The sequence below is a fragment of the Ahaetulla prasina genome, chromosome 2, assembly GCF_028640845.1.
Source record: "Ahaetulla prasina isolate Xishuangbanna chromosome 2, ASM2864084v1, whole genome shotgun sequence".
Lineage (NCBI taxonomy): Eukaryota > Metazoa > Chordata > Lepidosauria > Squamata > Colubridae > Ahaetulla > Ahaetulla prasina.
The window spans coordinates 187,738,683-187,763,725 of NC_080540.1; the positions used below are offsets into that span (position 1 = coordinate 187,738,683).

Below are 25,043 nucleotides of genomic sequence, written 5' to 3' on the forward strand. Positions count from 1 at the left end.
GAACCCTTCTGCCATTGTCCCTCTATGAGAAGGTCTGCTCTCAGTTGTTAGAATAAAGTTTAGCATGCTGAAACAGGGGACTCTGACAAACGTAGGCAAAATTATAGAATGAAAACACAGGAAAATTTTTGGAAACCAATTAGACCAATTATGCAGAAACCGCTATGAAGGATGTAGCTACAGCATAGCATGAGGAAACCACCATCTCCAATTTATTGTGCGTGAATGTTCTGGGCAATAGGCTGCTGTATATAGAGAGCTTGCTTGTAGCACACATTTCCCTACATTTCCTTTTAATGTTCCAGAATCTGTCGCAGCATGCATGAAATCACCCATTATTCTTCAATATGCAACACCATGTTTTAATCATACTGTGTGTCAGACCTGGAAGCCATCTTTTGCATTGATTCTTCAGGCCTGCCACATTTAATGCTGTGGGAAACTGGGAGGGGGGATTGTATGGAGCGGGTGATATATAGTCATAAACAACGTTCCTTTCTCAGAGAGTCAAGGACATCTTGCCCTGCACCTGGAGGGATGTGACTGGGAGGCATCTCCAGTTGGGACAGTGCTTTGATTGGACCATGTGGTGGACATGTGGGTGCTGGGCAAGGACTTGGACTTTCCTTTGGGTGGGGAAAACCTGGAAGCTTTCAGATTCGGGTTTTCCCAGATGTGCCAATATGACATCTCTAATAAAAATTAGCTTTAAAAACTCTAATAAAATGGAACTTTGAGGAATTTAAAGCCTCGGAATATTTCGTTGGGGATATTACTTGGAACCCTGACATTGTGTAGGGATCTACACAAAGTTTAACAGGAAAGTATTCCATTCTGCCAAATTCTTCAGTGACACGGTTCCTGCAGAGCAAAAGCCTCTCCCCTACTAAAATCATCCTATTCAAGAAAATAGCAATCCTTGAAATTCATATAAAAACAGTATATTTGCATATTTATTTAAATTTCATAGCAATCCTGAATTCTTCAGTAGCTTCTTTCTCAGATTAAATAATTTTCTGAATGCCTATTTTAAACTGAGATGTCTAATCTTATTCATTATCTGAATCTTTCTTCTATTCTCAGTGATTGCATTTGGGGAGGGACAGGAAAGTGGAAAGCCTCTGGGAAATCCCTTGCTCACATTTCCACTCCTGTTTTTTCCATTAAAAAGCAGGCAAGGAAACATTGTGCTGCTGAAACTTGGTGATGCAATCTTGGGGTGAAGGAGACAAGTGTGGAATCTGAGCTAGTTACTTTCCCTATCCTTTCACATATTAATTTCTGTCTCAAAACTTGCTTTCATAAATGCTATCAAAATTTGTATCTCTGTGTTGTAAGGTGTGAAACTAAGATTTTAAAAAAGTCATGTATTTGGAGAAATGACAGCATCTCTATATCTTCTAAACATGACTGGAAGGTACATGATCGTGTATGTTTCTAATTTCCTTTATTATTTCAACCCTTCCATGATCACCCAGAAGTTGGGGAAATTTCTGGAGCAACAGGTGATAATGCAGGGAGTGATTTGGATGGGGATCAGAGGCAGGAGGGGAAATTAGTGAGCTCCAGCTGTATTTGGAGAACTGTTGTTCAAATAGACAGAAAAAAATGTGGGGCTCAGACCCATTGTTTTACTTCAAAAGCAACAATTACAAAGATGGAAGATCTGCTCCAGCACTTCCAGTATTCCCTTAAAAGACAATTGTTGTTTCTGTGAGATATACAAAAAAAACAAGACACAATAAGCAAGAATGTGAAGAGCAATCTCCCCAAAGATATTGTCATATCTGCAATAGCGTTAGGTGAAATCAAGCAATTAGAAAGTATACACATGCACTCTTTTTTAATCACAACTGTTCCTTTGCACCAAACGGATACACAGAAGAACAGTTAAAGATGAACTACTGGCATCCTCGTTCCTGACACGCAGCTGTAGAGTGGAGTGGAATAGAATAGAATAGAATAGAATAGAATAGAATGGAATGGAATGGAATGGAATGGAATGGAATGGAATGGAATACGGAATGGAATGGGAATGGGAATGGGAATGGGAATGGGAATAGGAATAGGAATAGAATAGAAATTGGAGCTAGAAGGTATCTTGGAGGTCTTCTAGTCCAGCCACCTGCTCAAGCAGGAGAACCTATACCATTTCAGATAAGTGGCTGTTTAGTTTCTTCTTAAAAACATCCAGTGATGGAGCGCCCATGATTTCTGAAGGCAAGCTATTCCACTGGTTAATTGTCCTCACTGTTAGGAATTTTCTCCTTAATTCCAGGTTGCTTCTCTCTTCTGTTAGTTTCCAACCATTGTGTATTGTCCTGCCTTCTGGTGCTTTGTAGAATTTGACCCCCTCTTCTTTGTGGCAGCCCCACAAATACTGGAATATGGCTATCATGTGTAAGGTCCTGCCCCTACTCCCCATTCAAGAAAATACAGACTCTTGAGATAGCAGCATTTCAAAAGGAATCTTTTATTGAAAGGAAGTGATTGCAAGACAAAAGCAAAGCAGACTCTAAGGTCCCCTTAGGTAATTCTCTTAGGATAAAGGAGTTAGAAACCCATCCCCTCAGTCCGATGTTGAATGAGCCAATCCACAGATGTGAAGATGTTGTGAAAAAGGTCATCCTGGGAAGGAGATAAGGGACTGTTCCCAGGTGCTTCAGGAGGCTTCAGAACTGAGACAAAACAGATGGCCCTCCCCACCACCTTACACATTCCCCAAAGGTAAATCAAAGCACAGAGCAGATAAGTGTCAGAGCTAGTGTTATAAACTAAGGGATTACAGGATGTGTTGGAAACAGGAAGAAGGTATTAAGTGAATAAATGATACAGGCCCCCTTCCCCAGAGAAATAGCAGTATCACGATAGGGATCTGACATGCTGTCCCTCTAGAAAAATGAGGGGTCCACCTGTAAAGAAAGCACAAGAGAAACAACATAGTGAGTTATTTGGGTTTGTCAGGGTACTGCAAGTAGAACTTTTTCAGTAATGTGGGGGCCCTAACATGTTTTTTAGCAACCCACTAATTCTGGGAGGCGGGTAAATGCTTCCAGACTACGAGATACTGTGTGGAGCCATGATGAGTATAGGATTTCCTTAATCTCAAAGTGTTGTTCCCCCTCGATCACAATAGGGGTTGGATTGGAGGAATGTCTGCAAGGTGGCCTTAGGAGTGAGGTAATTTCTGGCTTCAGCAGGCTGGATGGACTTGCCTAAATGTTTTGGGGAGGAGTAATTCCACTGTCACTGGGTTAATGATCCTAGTTATAGGGGAAGGTCCTATGAATTTAGGTCCCAACTTTTTGGAGGACTGGATGGACTGTAGGAACTTGGTGGATAAATAGAACTTACCCCTATTTTAAAAGGTTTTTTGCTCCATTCTTTTTTTTTTGTCAGCTTGAACTTTATAAGCGGCTTTAGCCTCACTCAGAGCCAATCTTACTACAGGCCAGGTGTTTTGCAGTTGTTGTACCTACTCCTTAAGGAAGGGTATGGTTCAGGGGTGGGTTCTACTTACCTTTACTACCGGTTTGCAACGGGAGTGCATGCGTGCTTCTGCGCATGCACAGATTGTCCATAGTGACATTTAGGCAGGTGGGCGGAGCCTCCTGCCAGTTTTACTACCGGTTCACAAGAACTGGACTGAACTGGGAACACTGGGGACAACCCACCACTGATATGGTTGGCTCCTCTACTGGGAGCTCTGGCATTGAGGTGAAATCCTGTTCCTTGCAACTTGGAACAGGGTGAATCCAGTGTTAGAATGCACAGAGTTAATGGATGCAACCTTTGCAAAGGGCAGGAGGTCAGTCTTGTTGATAGTTAATAAAACATCTCAAATATTGCTCTAGAATGCTGTTGGTCCTTTCTGATCCACCGTTAGTGGCCGGATGATGACTTGGACCTGATGTCCAGTACCTAAAAGGCCCAAAAAAGCTTTCTAGAACTTTGAAGTGAACTGAACCCCCCGATCAGATATTATCCTTTGTAGGGCCCCATGCAGACAATAAATGTGTTACAGGAACATTTTTGCAAGTGTCCTGGCAGTGGGGATTTTTTGGCAGGAGATAAAATGGACCTGCTTGGAAAATAGATCCGTTATGACCCAAATGACAGTATCTCCCCCCCCCTTTCAGGCAGCTTTACAATAAAATCCATAGAGATTTCTCTCCAGGGTGCTAAAGGCTCAGCTACAATTTGTAAGAGTCCCAGGGGTTTTCCCTGCCTCCTTTTTCCTCTGCACAGACAGGGCAACTGGCAACGTACCTTCCTATATCCTTCTAGAGGGATGGCCACCAGAACTGTCTTTTAATAAGGTGCAGGGTTTTCATGAAGCTGAAGTGGTCAGCCAGTTTGGAATTATGTCATACTTTCAAGAGAGGCAGCTTCTGGCTTGCTGGAACATACAATTTATCCCTCAACAAAGCCTAGTCATCTCTAATTAAACAGGAATTTTTATGGCTTGGAACCATTCTTCATTTAGTAGTGCTTGTTTGAATGCCTGAATGGTGGCATTGTCTGCTAGGAAGTCTTTTTTAGCTTGTGCCCTGGTTATCACCTTGGCCACCAGCTGGGAGCAGAGGTTTGATCACCTCGGGCTTTTCACTATTATACTGTGGTTTTCTGGACAGCGCATCTGCTAGAAAATGTTTTCTCCCAGGAAAATATTTGAGACTGTAGTCGAAACATTTAAAATATATGAGCCCAGCGCACTTGTTTTGGGGGGAGTTTTTGCAGGGTTTTAAAAGCCCCCAGACTCTAATAATCAGTCCACATTTCGAAAGGGGTTTTGTTCCCCTCTAGGAAATGTCTCTAGGTAAGGAGAGCCAATCGCACTGCATATGCCTCTTTCTCCCAGATAGCCCATCTCTGTTCAGTGTCTGTTAGATTTTTCACCCCTAATTCTTTTTTTCTTTAGACTAGCCAAACCCAAATCTGCAGCCATTCTTTGTGTTTTAGTCTCCAGGCCTTTGATCATCCTAGTTGCTCTTCACTGAACTTTTCCAAGATCGTAACATCTTTTTTGTAGTATAGTGACCAAAATTGGTTGCAGTATTCCAGGTGTGGTCTTATGAGGGTTTTATAAAATGGTTCTAGTACTTCATGTGATCTTGATTCTATGCCTCTGTTTATACAACCCAGGATTGTATTAGCTTTTTGGCTGCTGCTGCACACTGCTGGATCATATTGAATTGATCATCCACTAGGACTCCAAGATCCCTCTCACAGTTACTGTTTTTGAGCCTGGTCTCACCTAATGTTGGATAGGGCCCATTGGTCAAGTTTGTCAAGATCTTTTTGGATCCTGAGCTTGTCTTCTGGGGTGTTGGCTATTCCTGCCAGTCTTGTTTCATCTGCAAATCTGATGAGTTCCCCTTCTATTCCTCATCTAATTAGAAAGAAATCAAAGTATACCTGCTAATAGCATTTTTAAATTATTGTTATAAGTTCAATCCCGCTAATGCTGTTTAGAAAAGTACCCAAGAACAACTGTATTTCTTCCTTACCTTCACCACAAGGAGCATTGTATTCAGCAATCAATTTGTCTCCTATGTTCGTGTGAAAGAAACAGAAAATAATAGGTGAATAAGCCCCCTGCAGGAGTTTGAGCTCTTCAGTACCTGGTGGGCCACACATTTTTCAAGTATATTCTCAAAATCTGTGGATATCAGCTACAATTAAGTCTGCTTTAATTTGGATCCCCATACTGAGCAGTGGTTGGGCTTAAGTGTCCAAGTGGCCCAGCCAAATCTTTAATTCTAATTAGCATTTTATTCATTCCCAGATTCCAGAAAACTATTGCCAGCCATCTCCACAATCCCCATCACAGACACATCTATAACAGCCAAGCCTCCTACAACTGACCCCATCCCATTAGGCCCACCACTTCTGGTGATTACAAAAAATAAGGTGCAAGCTTTTGACTCAGTAGTATTATTATTTATTATTATTATTATTTATTGAATTTTTATACCGCCCTTCTCCCGAAGGACTCAGGGCGGTGTACAGCCAGGGATAAAACACAAAATATATACAATTAAAAACAAATTAAAACATAGCAAAATTACAAAACGGCTGATGATTAAAATTAAATTTAAAATATTTAAAAATATTAATAAAACCCCAGTTTAAAATCAAACTATTATGTCAGTCCCGCTTTAATAAATAAGTAAGTTTTTAGCTCACTTCGACCGCTTCGTTGGGGTGGTCCGGAGTGGAAAAGTACAGCTGAGTATCATCAGCGTACAGATGATAACTCACCCCGAAACCACTGATGACCTCACCCAGCGGCTTCATATAGATGTTGAACAGGATAGGCGAGAGAATCGACCCTTGGGGCACCCCACAAGTGAGGCGCCTACAGGACGACCTCTGCCCCCCTGTCAACACCGTCTGCGACCGATCGGAGAGATAGGAGGAGAACCACCGATAAACGGTGCCTCCCACTCCCAATCCCTCCAACCGGCGCAGCAGGATACCATGGTCGATGGTATCAAAAGCCACTGAGAGATCTAATAGGACCATGGCAGAGGAACAACCCCTGTCCCTGGCCCTCCAGAGGTCATCCACCAACGCGACCAAAGCCGTCTCCGTGCTGTAACCGGGTCGGAAGCCGGACTGGAACGGGTCTAGATAGACAGCTTCCTCCAGGTGCCGGGGGAGCTGCCACGCAACCACACTCTCTACAACCTTCGCCACAAAGTGAAGGTTGGAGACTGGATGGTAGTTTCCCAAAATAGCTGGGTCCAGGGAAGGCTTCTTCAGGAGAGGTCTCACCACCGCCTCTTTCAAGGCGGCGGGGAAAACCCCTTCAACCAAAGAAGCATTTATAATCCCCTGGAGCCAGCCTCATGTCACTTCCTGAGCAGCCAGCACTAGCCAGGAAGGACACGGGTCCAGTAAACATGTAGTACACGATAAACTTCTCCTAAAATTAAAATCCTATGGCATTTCAGGATCCCTTCACAAATGGATATCTGTTTTTCTGTCTAACAGACAACAAGTGGTCAAAATTGGCAATGCTCTATCAAATCCTATTCCTGTCAAGAATGGCATTCCTCAAGACAGCGTTCTCGGACCAACACTCTTCATACTATACATTAATGATCTTTGTGACCATATCTCAAGTAATTGTGTTCTCTTTGCTGACGATGTCAAACTATTTAACACCACAGACAATACATCTACCATTCAAAAAGACCTTGATCATCTAACCGCTTGGTCTAAAACATGGCAATTCCAAATCTCAACCAGCAAATGCTCAGTCTTACATATTGGAAAAAAGAATCCAAACACTAAGTACATACTTGATGGACATTACCTTACATATGACCCCCACCCTGTTAAAGACCTTGGAGTTTTCATATCAAATGATCTAAGTGCCAAAGCCCACTGCAACTACATAGCAAAAAAGGCTCTAAGAGTTGTAAACCTAATCTTGCGTAGCTTCTTTTCCAAAAACACTATACTACTAACCAGAGCATATAAATCATTTGCTAGACCAATTCTAGAATACAGCTCGCCTGTCTGGAACCCTCACCACATTTCTGACATCAATACAATTGAACGTATCCAGAAATATTTTACAAGAAGAATTCTCCATTCCTCTGAAAACAACAAAATACCTTATCCCACTAGACTTGAAATCCTAGGCTTAGAAAACTTGGAACTCTGTCGCCTTCAACAAGACCTAAGTTTAACCGCCATCCACCATCGCAGGGAGACGGAACCTATACGGTGGTTCCATCCCAGGCGCCTGATGGACCCTGAGAGGTTCCTGACGGAGCTTGGGCCATTCCCTGAGGATCTGGCCCACGGCACGACTGAGGAACTAGTCGCGGCCTGGGAGCGGGCCGCGGCTGGGGCCTTGGACCGTGTCATGCCTTTGCGACCTCTGACCCGGCGCAGATCTCGTCTGGCCCCTTGGTTCTCCGAGGGGCTGAGGGAGATGAAATGCCGGAGAAGACGTCTAGAGAGCACCTGGAGGTCCAGTCGTTCCGAAGCTGATCGGAAATTAGTTAGGTCCTATTCTAGGACCTACCTAGTGGCAATGAGGGAGGCGAGGCGCTCATACGCCTCCACCCTCATTGCATCGGCAGATAACCGCCCGGACGCCCTGTTTCGGGTGACCCGCTCCCTCCTTCATCAAGAGGTGTGGGATGACCCGTTGCAGGGACGTGCCGAGGAGTTTAGTGGTTATCTATACGATAAAATCGCTCAGCTCCGGGATGGTCTGGACCGAAATTGGGATGATCCAGGCGAGGGAGAGGAGACACGTCTTGTTGAGTCCATTTGGGATGAGTTTGACCCTGTGGCTCCCGAGGACGTGGACAGGTTGTTGGGGAGGCTTCACGCCACTACATGTTTACTGGACCCGTGTCCTTCCTGGTTGGTACTGGCCACTCAGGAGGTGACACGAGGCTGGCTCCAGGGGATTATCAACGCTTCTTTGTTGGAAGGGGTTTTCCCTGCCGCCTTGAAAGAGGCGGTGGTGAGACCCCTCCTCAAGAAGCCCTCCCTGGACCCAGCTATTTTGGGTAATTATCGTCCAGTCTCCAACCTTCGCTTTGTTGCGAAGGTTGTAGAGAGTGCTGTGGCGCGACAGCTACCCCAATACCTGGATGAAGCCGTCTATCTAGACCCGTTCCAGTCCGGCTTCCAACCCAGGTACAGCACGGAGACAGCTTTGGTCGCATTGGTGGATGATCTCTGGAGGGCCAGGGACAGGGGTTATTCCTCTGCCCTGGTCCTATTAGACCTCTCAGCGGCTTTTGATACCATCGACCATGGTATCTTGCTGCGCCGGTTGGGGGGATTGGGAGTGGGAGGCACCATGTATCGGTGGTTCTCCTCCTATCTCTCTGACCGGTCGCAGTCGGTGTTGACAGGGGGGCAGAGGTTGACCGCGAGGGACCTCACCTGTGGGGTGCCGCAGGGGTCGATTCTCTCGCCCCTTCTGTTCAACATCTATATGAAGCCGTTGGGTGAGATCATCAGTGGCTTTGGGGTGAGATACCAGCTGTACGCTGATGACAGCCAGCTGTACTTTTCCACCCCAGGCCACCCCAATGAAGCTGTTGAAGTTCTGTCCCGATGCGTGGAAGCCGTACGGGTCTGGATGGGGAGAAACAGGCTCAAGCTTAATCCCTCCAAGACGGAGTGGCTGTGGATGCCGGCACCCCGATTCAGTCAGCTGCAGCCACGGCTGACTGTTGGAGGCGAGTTATTGGCCCCAAAGGATAGGGTGCGCAACTTAGGTGTCCTCCTGGATGAACGGCTATCGTTTAAAGTTCATTTGACAGCCGTCTCCAGGGGGGCCTTCCACCAGGTTCGCCTGGTTCGGCAGTTGCGCCCCTTCCTTGATCGGGATGCCTTGTGCACAATCACTCATGCGCTCGTTACCTCTCGCTTGGATTATTGTAATGCTCTCTACATGGGGCTCCCCTTGAAGTGCACTCGGAGGCTTCAGTTAGTCCAGAATGCAGCTGCGCGGGTGATAGAGGGAGCTCCACGTAGCTCCCATATAACACCGCTCCTGCGCAGACTGCACTGGCTACCTGTGGCCTTTCGAGTGCACTTTAAGGTTTTGGTTACTACCTTTAAAGCGCTCCATGGCTTAGGGCCTGGGTACTTACGGGACCACCTGCTGTTACCACATGCCTCCCACCGACCCGTACGCTCTCACAGAGAGGGACTTCTCAGGGTGCCGTCCGCCAAGCAATGTCGGCTGGCGGCCCCCAGGGGAAGGTCCTTCTCTGTGGGGGCTCCCACACTCTGGAACGAACTTCCCCCGGGTTTACGCCAAATACCTGACCTTCGGACATTCCGTCACGAACTGAAGACACATCTTTTTATTCGCGCGGGGCTGGCTTAAATTGAATTTTATTAAATTTTAAATTTTATTAACTAATTTTAAATGGGGTTTTTAGTTCATTGTATACTTTTCAGGCCAATTCTAAAATAAGTTTTTTAATTGCATTTTAAATTGTATATTGTACTATCTGTTTTATTTTTGCCTGAGTCCTTCGGGAGAAGGGCGGTATAAAAATCAAATAAATAAATAAATAAAAATAAAATAAACTCATAGAATCATCTATTGTAATGTCCTTCCTGTTAAAGACTACTTCAGCTTTAATTGCAATAATACAAGAGCAACCAACAGATTTAAACTTAATATTAACCACTTTAATCTAGATTGCAGAAAATATGACTTCTGTAACAGAATCATTAGTGCTTGGAACACTTTACCTGACTCTGTGGTCTCTTCCCATAATTCCAAAAGCTTTAACCAAAAAATTTCTAATATTGACCTCACCCCATTCCTAAGATGACCATAAAGGGTGTGCATAAGAGCACAAACGTGCCTACCATTCCTGTCCTATTGTTTTTCTTTTTCTTCTTCATATATAACTGCTAGTGGGGGTTTGAACTGATTGGGTGGGAGTTTGGCTGTGCTCTGATTGGATGGATCTGATTGGATTGGATGGAGATATATATATATATATATATATATATATATATATATATATATATATATATATATATATATATATATATATATATATATATATATGCTTATACCTCCTAATATTTACTTATATATATGTCTATATACTATATAATCCTTTGTATGATACCTATATTTATTGTTGTGACAAAATAAATAAATAAATTAAAAAAAATATTCACAGACAAAAACCAGGAAAAGCACCAGACCCAGACAAGATAACTCCTTCTTGCTTAAAAGCTTGTGCTGACCAACTGGCTCCCATCTTCTCCCACATCTTTAATAAATCACTAGAAATGTGCTATGTTCCTTCTTGCTTCAAATGCTCTACTATCATCCCAGTTCCGAAGAAACCCTCCATCAAGGAACTGAATGACTTCAGACCGGTTGCTCTAATATCTGTAGTAATGAAAACCTTTGAAAGGCTGGCCCGCCTGAAAACCATCACAGATCTGCTGTTAGACCCCTTGCAATTTGCCTACTGAGCAAATAGATCAACAGATGATGCTGTTAATATGATTCTGCACTACATCTTACAACATCTTGAATCTCCAAAGACCTATGCAAGGGTCCTCTTTGTAGACTTCAGTTCAGCATTCAATACCATCATTCTAGATATTCTTCTAACTAAACTAAATCAGCTAGCTGTACCTGACCACACTTGTAAATGGATCATAAGCTTCCTAACAGACAGGAAGCAGCAGGTGATGCTAGGCAAAATCACATCAGATACCTGTACAATTAGCAAAGGAGTCCCCCAGGACTGTGTGCTCTTCTCTTCTCTCTATACACCAAATGACTGCATCTCAAAAGATCCCTCTGTTAAAGTTCTGAAGTTTGTACAGATGATACAACAATGATTGGTGTCATTCGAGACAACGATGAATCTGCATACAGATGGGAGGTTGAACAACTAGCCTTGTGGTGCAACCAGAACAATCTTGAACTAAATACACTCAAAACCATAGAAATGGTGGTAGATTTTAGGAGAAACCTTCTTGTACTACCACCTCTTACAATACTAGACAACACAGTATCAACAGTAGAGACCTTCAAGTTTCTAGGTTCTATCATATCTGAAGATTTAAAATGGACAGCTAACATCAAAAAAGCACAACACAGAATGTTCTTCCTGTGCCAACTCAGAAAGCTCAAACTGCCCAAGGAGCTGCTGATTCAGTTCTACAGAGGAATTATTGAGTCTGTCATCTGCACCTCTATAAATGTCTGGTTTGTCTCTGCAACCCAACAAGACAGACAAAGACTTCAGAGTATAATTAGAACTGCAGAAAAAACAATTACTACCAACCTGCCTTCCATTGAGGATCTGCACAAGTCAAAAAGAGGGCTGTGAAAATATCTACAGACCCTTCACATCCTGGACACAAATTGTTTCAACTTCTACCCTCAAAACAACAGTATAGGGCACTGCACACCAGAACAACTAGGACAGTTTTTCCCCGAATACCATCACTCTGCTAAACAACTAATTCCCACAACACTGTCAAATTATTCACCAAGACTGTATTACTATTATTCTTCTCATCCTTCCTAGTCCCTATCTCTTCCCACTTATGACTATAACCATATTGCTTGTATCATTACAATTTATATTGTTTTGTTTCCTAGTATGATTTGATTGCTTATTAGTAACTTATAACTATCACTGTTATATCTTATGATTCTTGATAAATGTATTTTATTTTTCTTTATGTACACTGAGAGCATAGCCTTTAGTTGCCTTTGGTGATGTGTCTCTCTTCCCATCTTTAGGGAAAGTTACAGTTCTTATTACATATCCACTTTACCCAATATTCTTCTCCTACTAATTGACATCAAGTTAAAGACATCTGATTCTCATTTGTCTTCTTGCAGTCTCTGAAGAGAAAGTTACCAGTACCGGAGCAGAAATTACACAATGCCTGGAAGGGTCATGCTTAGCAGACATGACTTAACTTATCTTAATCATATTAGTATGCCTTGGCTAAATATATTTTTAATAGTCCTTATTAATAGTCCATATGAGTAGACCACCACTTAAGTAACTTAAATCATTATCTCAGAAATGTTATCCTGTCAAAACATTTGTAGAGCCTATTATTCACTTACAGATGAGTGTCCATTGTTCCATTTCCAGTCCTTTCTAGCTGTATAAAACTATGGTTTCTACTATGCTTCTTTCAGTGGCTCCTTTGCTGAAAGGATGCCAATTAGGTCTCATTATTGTTAAATCTAATATCATTAAAAACTCACAAATCAATCTACATTCAGAAGGGGATGGATAATTTATATGATAAATGTTAATATATGGTTTAGACACAAGTGTTCAGTATTCATAACTGTATTCATACAGTATTCACACAGTCAATAAGGAGAGGTACAAAAGGACTGGAATGCAATCTGGGCCATAATCAGAATTGTGGCACTGTTTATCAACCTTTTTTGATAAATTAAACCTATTTCTTTACCACTGAAACACTTACCTGGATAATAGTAGTCATAAATTTTCACTATGGCTGCCTTCAGATCCCACACTTCTGTTTCCTGCTCCACACCGAAGTTATACTTTTGAACATTATTATCCAACTGGAATGGAAAAGGAGAAAACAATGAAAAAAAAATGTTGATCCATTAGGGAATAAAAACTATGTATTAGAAACATAATGTTTGCATTAGAAACATTAAACATAGCAGACAAGGTCTGAGCTCCTTAAAGTTCTAATTCTGGTTAAATATAAAGTAAAAATGAGGAAGGGGCCTCCAGTTAAATTCAGCTGCTCCTTAGCCATTTATACTACACATAGTATCCTAGATCCAGCGGTGGGATTCTGCTGGTTCGCACCAATTTGGCTGAACCTGTTGTTAATTTTTTGTGTAGTTCGACAAACTGACTGTTCCCACCCTGCCCACTTGGGTTGCCATTCAGGGTGAGGAGGCTGCAGGGGTATGACTGGCAGCCGCGCTGATCAGCTGGAAGGTGGCAACGGACCGGCCGCACCAATCAGCTGGAAGGCTGATCAGTCAGTTCAATCAGACCTCCAACTTAGCGAGATCTTTTTTCCCCAGAGAAGTTGGAAGGTCTGATTGAACCTTTTTTAAACTGGTAGTAACTTGGTCTTCTTTTGTTGCCCTGCACACAGGAGAACGGAGCTAAAAAGCAGGTTAGTGAGGAAATGATGATTGTTCTGGAATGGGGTGTAAGTGAGGATTTTGCATTATGATGGTTGTGGAATGTGGTGGAAGTGAGGATTTTACATTATCTTTACTCTGGGATGGGGTGGAAGTGAGGATTTTGCATTATGATTGCTTATAAATAAGAACCAATAAAAGAGGATCTGTCTGTAAACCCTATCTGTAGATCAGGGTTTTTCTGTCTTGGCAAGTTTAAGATGGGTGAACTTCATGCTGCCTTGGGAATTTTGGGAATTGAAGTCCATGTGCCTTAAAGTTGCCAAAGTTGAGAAGCATGGGTCTACTACATTAGCGCTTAGGATTCTCCATTCCTGTTTTGTTTAGAGTTTGGTGCAATTAAATAAATCAGTTGTGGTTTCCTTAACAAATAGCGATTAAAGTGATATGAACCATTACTGGACTTTTTGTGAGAAACTGAAATTAAAAGTTGACCTGAGCTTTGATGATTAGATATGGGATTATGGAAATAACATAGACAAATGTTAATCTTAGAGTAAGAGTTTGATATATTTTTTACTTATATCTGTACTAATGAAAGTTGGAAATCATTCTTTTTTGGTTTTCCTTCTTTTCCTTTCTTTCTTACACTTTCACTCTTTTTCTTTCCGAGCCTTTCCTTTTTTCAAATCTGTTTTTTATTTGTTTATCCCTTATCTTTGTATTTTTTTGATGTATGAAGGATCAAAGACTCAGACATTAAAATTCTTCATTCCTTATTTCAAGAAATCCTATCAAAATTTGGAATGAAATCCACTGGGAGCCATCTCATATAACGCAGGCTCTGAGTTCCTCTAACTAAAAAGTGTTTATCAATAGAAGAGAATATTTGTAGCTCAAGGTTGAACTGTGGGGTCCTTGGTGCTCTCTGAGCTTGATGGTTTTCTTGCAGATGTTTCAGTACCAAATTAGGTAATATCATCAGTACTAGAAGGGAGTGGAGTTTGCTCTTATTTTCATATACTAGTGGCTTACCCTGTCAGTGTTGATCAGTTACTTCACAAACAGTGCTTTGATTGGTGCCGGGTCTCTACAGCCTCAGGCAAAGAAGGACTATTCTACACCCCTCCCTCAAATGTTCTTTAAAATACAGTGTTTCCCACCATTCCTTTAGGAACCTCCAACATGCAAACTGTGGTTACTCATCCTAAAATGAATCCTCTTTACCTGGAGCTTCAAAATTTGCTGTTTGCTGGGAAAATTTGCTGGGAAGATGTGTAGCTAAAAGTCAGTTTACATTTATAGTGTACATCTGACTTTGGGGATATTTTTTCATAACCAAACAAAAGTGTATTTTCTGTGCAGTTCACACCCCTTGCTCGTTGGATCTGGATGTCACAAAGCAAAACCCACTTTTTGTAATTAACCCCCATGGCCCATTTTGACTGGCAGAGTGTTGCAGAAGGCTGAGTGCTGCCACACCCCTTGGCCATGGCTACTGAGCCGGTAATTAGGACAGAGAACCAGTTGTTAAATTATTTGAATCCCACCACTGCCTAGATCCATACCAGCTTTCCTTCATTCCCACATGGGCTATTGATTGAAAGAATACTTCAGAATACTTTCTCCATTTGTCTCTGACTTACAGCAAGTGAATAGTGATCTTCATAGAATTAGAATTAGAATTCTTTATTGGCCAAGTGTGATTAGATACACAAGGAATTTGTCTCCCATGCATAAGCTCTCAGTGTACATACAACAATAGTGATAGATGATTATCACAGTCATTGTAAAAATACATTCATCATAAAACATTAAATGCAACACTTAGTGATAGTCATGGATAAGAAATGGATAGTCATGTTGATAAGAAATCAACATAAATCATACTAGGATACTAAGTAAAAAATATAAATTGTAAGATACAAGCAACAAAATTATAGTTATAAGGAGATAGGTAATAGGGAAGATGAGAATAATGATGGTAATACTGCCTTTCTAGATAGTTTGAAAGTGTTGTGGGAATTAGTTGTTTAGCAACTTTAGCTCTCACCTGATCCAGGTAAATGCTTATCTTCTCAGGATCAAATTCCACCTTTTTAATCAATGGTTTCTCTAGCAGCTATCACATGCAGAAAAGGAAAAAATATTGCTGTTAATGAACACTGAGACAGCCTCAATTTCAGAGGTGGTATTCAGCAGGTTCTGACCAGTTCTGGAGAACTGGTAGCGGAAATTTTGAGTAGTTCAGAGAACTGGTAAATACCACCTCTGACTGGCCCCATCCCCATCTATTCTCTGCCTCCCGAGTCCCAGATGATTGGGAGGAAACGGGGATTTTGCAGTAACCTTCAGCGGGAATGGGGAGGGAATGGAGATTTTACAGTATCCTTCCCCTGCCATGTCCACCAAGCCATGCCAAGCCCACCAAGCCACTCCCACAGAAGTGGTAGTAATAAAATTTGAATCCCACCACTGCTCAATTCAGGTTATGTAATATTTTCAGGCCAAGAACCAGTTTTGGTTTTTGAGTGAGCATTCTTCAACAGGTGAACAGGACCAAGGCAAATATTTGGGTAAGTCAGGACAAAGGTAATAATGATTGGATTCACTTAATACGATTATTCCTTGAATTAATTTACATTATTGAACAGTAGAGCAGTACATCAACAACTTTTGAAGGGAACTCTTAGGGACATAACACATCTGAAATGTTGCTTCTGAGTCTCACCTTCTGCATCCTTATTAATCTAATCAATATTAACTTGGGAGTTAATATTTCTGCCTATTAAAAACTGACAATACAAGAAGCCATTTTTTGTAAATACAATTGCACTTTTCTAAACAATCATTCCAAAAACAATAGACCAATACTATTTTTTGTGTTGTGCAGTACTAAAGGAGGGGGAAAAAGCCTAAAAGTGAATGAGTAGGGCCTGGCTGGGGTTGCTACAAATTATACTTCGGTAGCATCGTAAGAATCAAAGATTGCCCATCTTTGTTCCAGAAAGATGAAAAGGAAATGTTTACACCTTTCTGTAATGACAGCTTTCACTGTGAAACATGGTTTTAGCTGTAATGACTGTGCAAAACTGCTTTTATCACTGACTTTTCAGATACAGAATAACAGAGTTGGAAGAGACCTTGGAGATCTTCTAGTCCAACCATCGACTTAAGCAGGGGACCCTATACCATTCTGGACAAATGGCTGTCCAGTCTCTTATTAAAAACTCCACTGATCACTGGACTTCCTGTTTTGCACCGTAGGTGATGGCGGTGATCTTTACGATCACCAACCTCTGGATTATGTGGAATCGCTAGGACAGCTTAAATCTGCTGCCCAGCAGTTCGAAAAACCCTCTCTTCGGGAGAAGAAGAGATGGTGAGCTGAGGGCAGAGGTTGAATTTCCCTAAAGCCCCTGAGAAAAAAGGGGTTTGAAGGGTTAAGTTCCCTCCAGCAACCCGAAGTGCTCCAGATCCGAGGATTTTTCTGCTTTGGCGGAACCAATCACCATGACCAAACACCGAGATTTATTTTGGACAATAAAGGATTATACCGGACAGAACGAAAGTGGGAGAACTTTATGCAAGTAGCCAAGCCAATTCCCCGTTATTTTGTAACAAGCTTGAAAACAGCAAGAAAATGGAGGCGAATTGTTAACAAGTTAACGAGTGGAAAGCGAAAGTGATACTTTTAGCGTTTGCCGTCTGCTGCTGGTAAATTGCATGTTATTTGCTACTTCAACTCTTTAACTCTTTGCTGCCTAGAATCTAGGGGAGATTTTCTTTTTAAATATTGCTTTAAAAGACTGTGTTTCTCAGAGGTTAAGAAGATTTAAAGTGAATATTAAGTTGGAAATAAATAAATAATTTTATAGAAGATGGCAGCCAAACAATTAAAGTCTACTGTAACAAAGGGTTCTGCAATTTCATCAGCTGGTGCCTCTCCAGCTCATACAGCAGAGACTAGAACATTGAACTTAGAGGTGGTACAAGAGAATTTAAAAGACTTTATGCAAGAAAAATTTAAAGTAATAACTGATGAGATGTCTGAAATGAAAGAGCAGATATTAGAAATTCAAGTGGGAAATAAAGAAGTTAAGGAAGGATTTGTAACTGCAGTACAAAGTTTGGCAACAAATGTGATTTTATTAGAAGAGGAAGTTGAAGAAATTAAGCAACATAATTCAAAATTAGAAAATAAAATGGCTGAATTTCAAAGTAAAATGGAAAAGACAGATGATGAAATAGTTTTGATACAATATAGAAATATGGAATTTGCTCTAAGAATCCGTGGTTTGAAAGAGAATAAAGAAGAGAATTTAAGGGAAATTTTTTCTGAAGTATTTGCTGAGATATTAGCAGCTCGTCCAGCAGATGTGGCTTATCAAATTGATAAAATATATCGTGTGAATTCTTGGATAGCAAGGCAAAAAGTTGCCAAGGGATGTTGTTATTTATTTTACAAATAGAACAGTGAGAAAACAGATTTTGCAAGCCTCATATAAGGGGGAGAAGATTCAGATTGCTGGTCAAGATATTTTAATATTAAAGGAAATTCCACCCAAAATGTTAAGGGCTAGAAAGGAATTTGCCTTCCTGGTGAATGAACTTAAAAACGTCAGATTGAATATAGATGGGATATTCCAACTGGTATAATAGTATATTATGCAGGAAAGTACATCGTCTCAATACAGTTGGAAAAGCAAGAGAATTTTATGCTGAGGTATTAAAGTTGGAAGTCTTCCTCCATTGGAAGCTAGAAGAAGGAGACTGAAGTGAAGGAAGAGAAGTGAAGCAGGTACAAGAACAGATTGTGATGGAAGAAGATTTATTACAAGTGTTGGAAATACCTACGACGGGTTCAGACTCAAAAGAACAAAGGCTGACAAGAGCTGCTGCTAAACGCAAGGAACAAGAGATGAAGGCACAACAACAATTGGCAACTACTACAACGGAAACAGTGGGAGGAGCAAGGCCTAAAGCAAAATGTGATCTGCGGCTAGTGTTCCAAAAGTTTCCTTTGGCCGATAATGGCAATTAAACTATTATCTTGGAATGTTAATGGTTTGAATTCACCGCAGAAGAGAAGGAAAGTATTTCACTATTTGAAACAATTTTAAAATGACATTACCTGTTCACAAGAAACACATATTAGATCCAGAAATACCAGAAATATTTGATAAATTCAAAACTGGGAGTACATTTTGTTGCCTCCTCTTTGGAAAAAAAAATGGTTTAGTTATATATATAAAGAAGGATATATCGGCAAAATTAATTGAGGTGGATAAGCAAGGAAGATACATTGCTATTGAACTTTTGTTGGAGGGAAAGAAGACATTATTAATAGGAGTTTATGCTCCAAATCAACAACAAGAAAAATTTTTCAAGTTTTTACATAAAAGAATAGTATTTTGGGATTATAAATCATATATATTAATGGGTGATTGGAATGGTGTGTTGGATACTCAAAAAGACAAAAAAAGTTTAAGGAAGATATCAAGCCGGGCGAAATTACCAAAGGCTTTTTTTGAAATGATGGAGGACTTGGAATTAAGAGATAGTTGGAAGAACATAATACAGAAGAGAGGATTTTACCTTCTTTTCTGACAGGCATCAATCATTTTCGAGGATTGATTTTATTTTGATTACTAATGATTTGTATTCTAGAGTGAAGAAGACTAAGATTTGTTCAAGAACTCTATCTGATCATAGTCCGGTTTGGATTGAATTTGATCGGGAAAAGGAGGCTAGGAGATCATGGAGGTTGAATGAGAATTTGTTTAAATATGAACAAAATGTAAATGAATGTAAAAAGCAAATGAAAGAATTTTTATTATGAATATGAAAAAAGAAACATCTATAGAGATGATTTGGGATGCTAGCAAGGCCTATATGAGAGGAAATCTTATACAAATGAATATTAAATACAAAAATAAATTGCAGAAAAAGAAAAAGGAACTGGAAGAGGAAATTAAAAAGAAAGAACAATTATTGATAAATAGCCCAGGAAATAGTAAAATAAAAGAATCAATAAATATATTAAGAGGTCAGTTTAATATGTTGATGGCAGATCAAGTAGCAATTAATTTACAATATGTAAAACATAATACATTTAATAATGCCAATAAGCCAGGAAGATGGCTTGCCTATTTAATAAGGAAAAAACAGAAATCACGAACGATTGATAAAATAGAATATAGGGGTAAGGAAGTTTACCAAAAGAACTTGATTAAAAAAGCATTTTTAGAGTATTATAGTAAGTTATATTCTAGGGATATGATTGATGATACAGAGGTAGAAGGATATTTACAACAACAAAATATTTGTGAGCTTACAGAAAATCAAAGAGAAGAACTGAATCAATTAATTACTTCAGAGGAAATTTTGTTAGCAATTAAGCAACTTAAAATCGGTAAAGCACCAGGTACAGATGGTTTAACAGCTGTTTATTATAAAAATTTACAAAATGAGATGGTTGAACCACTTAAAGAGTTATTTAATAAAATTCAAATGGGAGGAGATGTTCCCCCTTCATGGAGGACAGCCTTTATTTCGTTAATACCGAAGGAAGATCGAGATGGTATTAAAGCAGAGAATTATAGGCCTATATCACTTTTAAATACTGATTATAAGATATTTACCAAGATACTTGCTAATAGATTAATGCCAGTGATGAATCAAATAATTCATAATGATCAGTCAGGATTTATTAAGGGTAGGCAGATGAGATACAATGTGAGGCAAATCGTAAATTTACTTGAATATTTGGAACGAAACAACCAAGTCTCAGCGGCATTACTTTTTTTGGATGCTGAAAAAGCTTTTGATAGATTGGATTGGCAGTTTTTGTTCAAAGTAATAGAAAAAATGCAATTTGGGGATTATTTTATCCATGCAATCAAAGCAATATATCAGAAGCAAACAGCACAAATAATAGTAAATGGTAGGTTAACAGAAACTTTTAAAATTGGGAAAGGGACGAGACAGGGATGTCCCTTGTCCCCATTACTTTTTATTTTAATTTTAGAAATTCTTCTGAATAAAATACGTGGTTCCGATCGAATAAAGGGAATTAGAGTTAAACATCAAGATTACAGATTAAGAGCTTTTGCAGATGACCTGGTTGTTACTGTATCTCAACCAATATACTCAGTTACTGGTTTAAAAGATATAATTGGTCAGTATGGCAAAGTATCTGGATTTAAGGTGAATCAGCAAAAGACAAAGATGATAACTAAAAATATGAATATACAACAAAAAGAAGAGTTAGAAAGAACTACAGGTTTTGAAATTGTTAAAAAGGTTAAATATTTAGGAATATATATTACAACTTCAAATGTTAAATTATATAAAAATAATTATGAGTATTATGGCAGAAGGTATGGAAAGAAATGGAGAGTTGGAAGAAGTTACAACTATCTTTGCTGGGAAGAATAGCGGCTATAAAAATGAATGTTTTGCCCAGGTTTTTATTTTTGTTTCAAATGATACCGGTGCTTAAGAATGATATTAAATTCATGACAACTTGAGTTGTCATGTATGTATCCTAATGTACAGGCTAAATGTTGGAGATGCGATTGTGAAGATGCCACTTATTACCATATATGGTGGACTTGTAAAAAAGTTAAAGCATTTTGGATTAAAGTATGGTGGATCATGCAGAATATTTTGAAAAAGAAGATTAAGTTTACTCATAGTTCTTTCTACTAGGAATTATTATGGACTGTACAGCTATAGAGACTAAATTGATTTTGAACTTAATAACAGCCGCAAGACTTTTGATTGCTCAATATTGGAAGAAAGAAGAATTACCTACAATTGAAGAATGGACACTCAAAGTATCAAATCTGGCAGAGATGGCAAAAATCTCCGCTTACTTGAAAGACTATACACTAGAAAAATATATTTTAGAATGGAAAATGTGGATTGATTATATTCAAAATAAGTATCAGATAAAAATATCGAATAGCATATGAGTAAATTTAGGAAATATTTTGTATTAGATATATTTTTGAAGGAGAGGGGAATTGAGAGTGTGACTAAGTGTGGTGTGACTAGAGATTATAATTTAGGAATTATTTTAGATTATGATTGTTAGTTTTGATACCCTGCATTTTGTTCTGGGAAGTCGGGGTGGGGGGTGGGGGGTAAGGGGGAGGGGAATTGGGGGGGGGTTTGGTAGAGATGGAGTGATGGTTAATGTACAGGGATTATTGAAGATGTATAAATATAATTAATGCAGGGTCGGGTCTGCCCAGTTACCATTTTAGAACGGTGGGGAGGGAGAAAAGAGAGAGTAGGAGGTAGGAAAGAGGAGAAGAGGAAGGAAGAGGGGTAGAAGAGGGAGAAGGAAGGTGTAGGGTGGAGGGAGGAGAGGATGTAGATAAGAGAAGGAGAGGAAGGTCTGGAAAGTAGAAGAAGGTAGAAGAGGGAAGAGTGTTAAAAAGGGGGGTGGTGACTGGGCAAGCCCGACTAATTGTATATAACTGTACATTGGATGAATTATTTGATATGATTGTAAAAATAAAACTTTTTATAAAAAAAAAAAAAGAATGATATTAAATTACAGGAATGGCAAAAGGGGGTTAATAACTTTATATGGATGGGCAAAAAACCAAGAATAAAATTAAAAATAATGCAGGATACAAGGGAAAGGGGGGGTCTTAAAATGCCTAACTTAAAATTGTATTATGAAGCAGTTGTCTTATCATTAATTACTGATTGGATTAATTTAACTGAGGAAAGAGTTTTGAATATAGAAGGTTATGGTTTGTTATATGGGTGGCATGCCTATTTATTATATGATAAGAAAGTAGATAAAATATTTAAAAATAATATAATTAGAAATGCATTATTGAGGGTCTGGAGGAAATATCAATATAAATTAGATGGAAAGATTCCAATATGGGCAATCCCGAGACACATGATAGAAAATATAAATATATATCAAAAGATGGAGGTAGTTACCTATAAAGAACTTCTTTGTATGGTAAAGGGGGAATTACAATTAAAATCCAGAGAAAAGATGGGGGAAGAAGGGAAAAATTATACATGGTTCCAATATGGACAATTACAAGCTAGATGGAAATTAGATCAAAAAATAGGTGTTAGGCAAATTGAGGATAATTTGTTAAAACAAATGAGAGATCAAGGCCAACAGCATATTAAGAGGTTGTATAATGTATTAGTAGAAATAGACTCAGAGACTGAATTGGTTAAGGATTGTATGATTAAGTGGGCACAAAATTTTCAGCAACCAATAATGTTGGAAACTTGGGAAAGAATTTGGGTGAGGAATGTTAAATTTACACAAGCGCAAAATATGAGAGAAAATTTTTATAAGATGTTTTATAGATGGCATATAGACCCAAAAAAATTGTCATGTATGTATCCTAATGTACAGGCTAAATGTTGGAGATGCGATTGTGAAGATGCCACTTATTACCATATATGGTGGACTTGTAAAAAAGTTAAAGCATTTTGGATTAAAGTATGGTGGATCATGCAGAATATTTTGAAAAAGAAGATTAAGTTTACTCCGCAGTTCTTTTTACTAGGAATAATTATGGACTGTACAGTTATAGAGACTAAATTGATTTTGAACTTAATAACAGCCGCAAGACTTTTGATTGCTCAATATTGGAAGAAAGAAGAATTACCTACAATTGAAGAATGGACACTTAAAGTATCAAATCTGGCAGAAATGGCAAAAATCTCTGCTTATTTGAAAGACTATACACAAGAAAAATATATTTTAGAATGGAAAATGTGGATTGATTATATTCAAAATAAGTATCAGATAAAAAAATATCGAATAGCATATGAGTAAATTTAGGAAATATTTTGTATTAGATATATTTCTGAAGGAGAGGGGAATTGAGAGTGTGATTAAGTGTGGAGAGACTAGAGATTATAATTTAGGAATTATTTTAGATTATGATTGTTAGTTTTGATACCCTGCATTTTGTTCTGGGAAGTCGGGGTGGGGGGCGGGGGGTATGGGGGAGGGGAATTGGGGGGTTGAGGCTAGAGATGGAGTGATGGTGAATGTACAGGGATTATTGAAGATGTATAAATATAATTAATGTAGGGTCGGGTCTGCCCAGTTACCATTTTAGAACGGTGGGGAGGGAGAAAAGAGAGAGTAGGAGGTAGGAAAGAGGAGAAGAGGAAGGAAGAGGGGTAGAAGAGGGAGAAGGAAGGTGTAGGGTGGAGGGAGGAGAGGATGTAGATAAGAGAAGGAGAGGAAGGTTTGGATAGTAAAAGAAGGTAGAAGAGGGGAGTGTTAAAAAGGGGGGTGGTGACTGGGCAGGCCCGACTAAATGTATATAACTGTACATTGAATGAATTGTTTGACATGATTGTAAAAATAAAACTTTTTTACTAAAAAAAAAAAAAAACTCCACTGATCACCCACAACTTCTAGAGGCAAGCTATTCCACTGATTAATTGTTCTCTCAGGAAATGGATGTTGATTATTACCTGATATGCCCTTTCTCAGCTTAGAAGAAACAGCAGTCAGGAATGGGTTAACTCTATCTGTTAACCGCTTGGACTGAGTCTGCGAATTTGTTAAGCCATGCCTCTTCCTGTTGCTTGCCAGTTTTTTGACGAAGGCAATGACGCAGACTGTCAGCCTCCGCTTTTATTTTAAGTGTATATTTACCTATTGGAGTGTTTTACTGTTTTATTACTTCGTTAAAGGTTTTCTTCTTGCTGAATGTCTTACTTGATTTATGAGGGAGGGAGGAGGTTTATACTGTTGGCAGAGTTCGGCTGTCATTACAGGTGGAGGAGGAGATAGTCTTTCAAACAGACGTTTGAACTGATTTGGCGCGTGAATGTAACGGGAGTTGCCTGTTTCACATTCCATCCAGAAGATTGACAGAGGGAGAACATCAGAAGTGAAACAACACGTGGCCAAGGAGGAAGAGGACATTGGACTATGACTGTTTGAACTCTGGAGGGAGGAGGGTTCAAGAGAGGAATTACTTTGTACAGTTATAACTACTTTCAGTTCTGGTTTAGCTTTCATTGCAATCTGACATGTTTAGTAAAAATTACCAATCTCTTCAAACTGATGGAGTTGGGTCTTTATTTTCTTAAACATTGATTGGAGGCAATCTGACAAAGACTGACATGTTGAGCTGTAAAGAAAAAAGAAAAAAGCCCTACCCTCCCAAATCCCAGGACGAACAACCTTGGCAGGGCTGACTGCTGTTTCTTCTAAGCTGAGAAAGGGCATATCAGGTAATAACCAACGCCCATTCTCCATCCAGAATGAAATAGCAGTCAGGAATGGGACATACCAAAGCCTTTGCAGAACGCTTCTGCCAAAAGCCGCTTCAGTCGAGGCATAAAAATCAAGTTTGTAGTGATGTACAAAGGGAGAAGGAGAAGA

At 39.7% G+C, this 25,043-nt stretch overlaps 1 protein-coding gene across 1 annotated transcript in view; it reads right to left on the reverse strand.

Annotated features, from left to right (window-relative positions):
• Positions 1–2,828: 2,828 nt before the first annotated feature.
• A2ML1 (alpha-2-macroglobulin like 1) overlaps positions 2,829–25,043 on the reverse strand; it is a 166,173-nt gene continuing 143,958 nt past the window's right edge. The window contains exons 33-36 of the mRNA XM_058168000.1: positions 15,693–15,761; positions 12,994–13,096; positions 5,511–5,552; positions 2,829–2,912 (exon numbers count right to left, since the gene is read on the reverse strand). Coding sequence (XP_058023983.1) covers positions 2,863–2,912; positions 5,511–5,552; positions 12,994–13,096; positions 15,693–15,761 — 264 coding nt within the window. The 3' untranslated portion in view covers positions 2,829–2,862. The remainder of the gene's footprint in view (positions 2,913–5,510; positions 5,553–12,993; positions 13,097–15,692; positions 15,762–25,043) is intronic.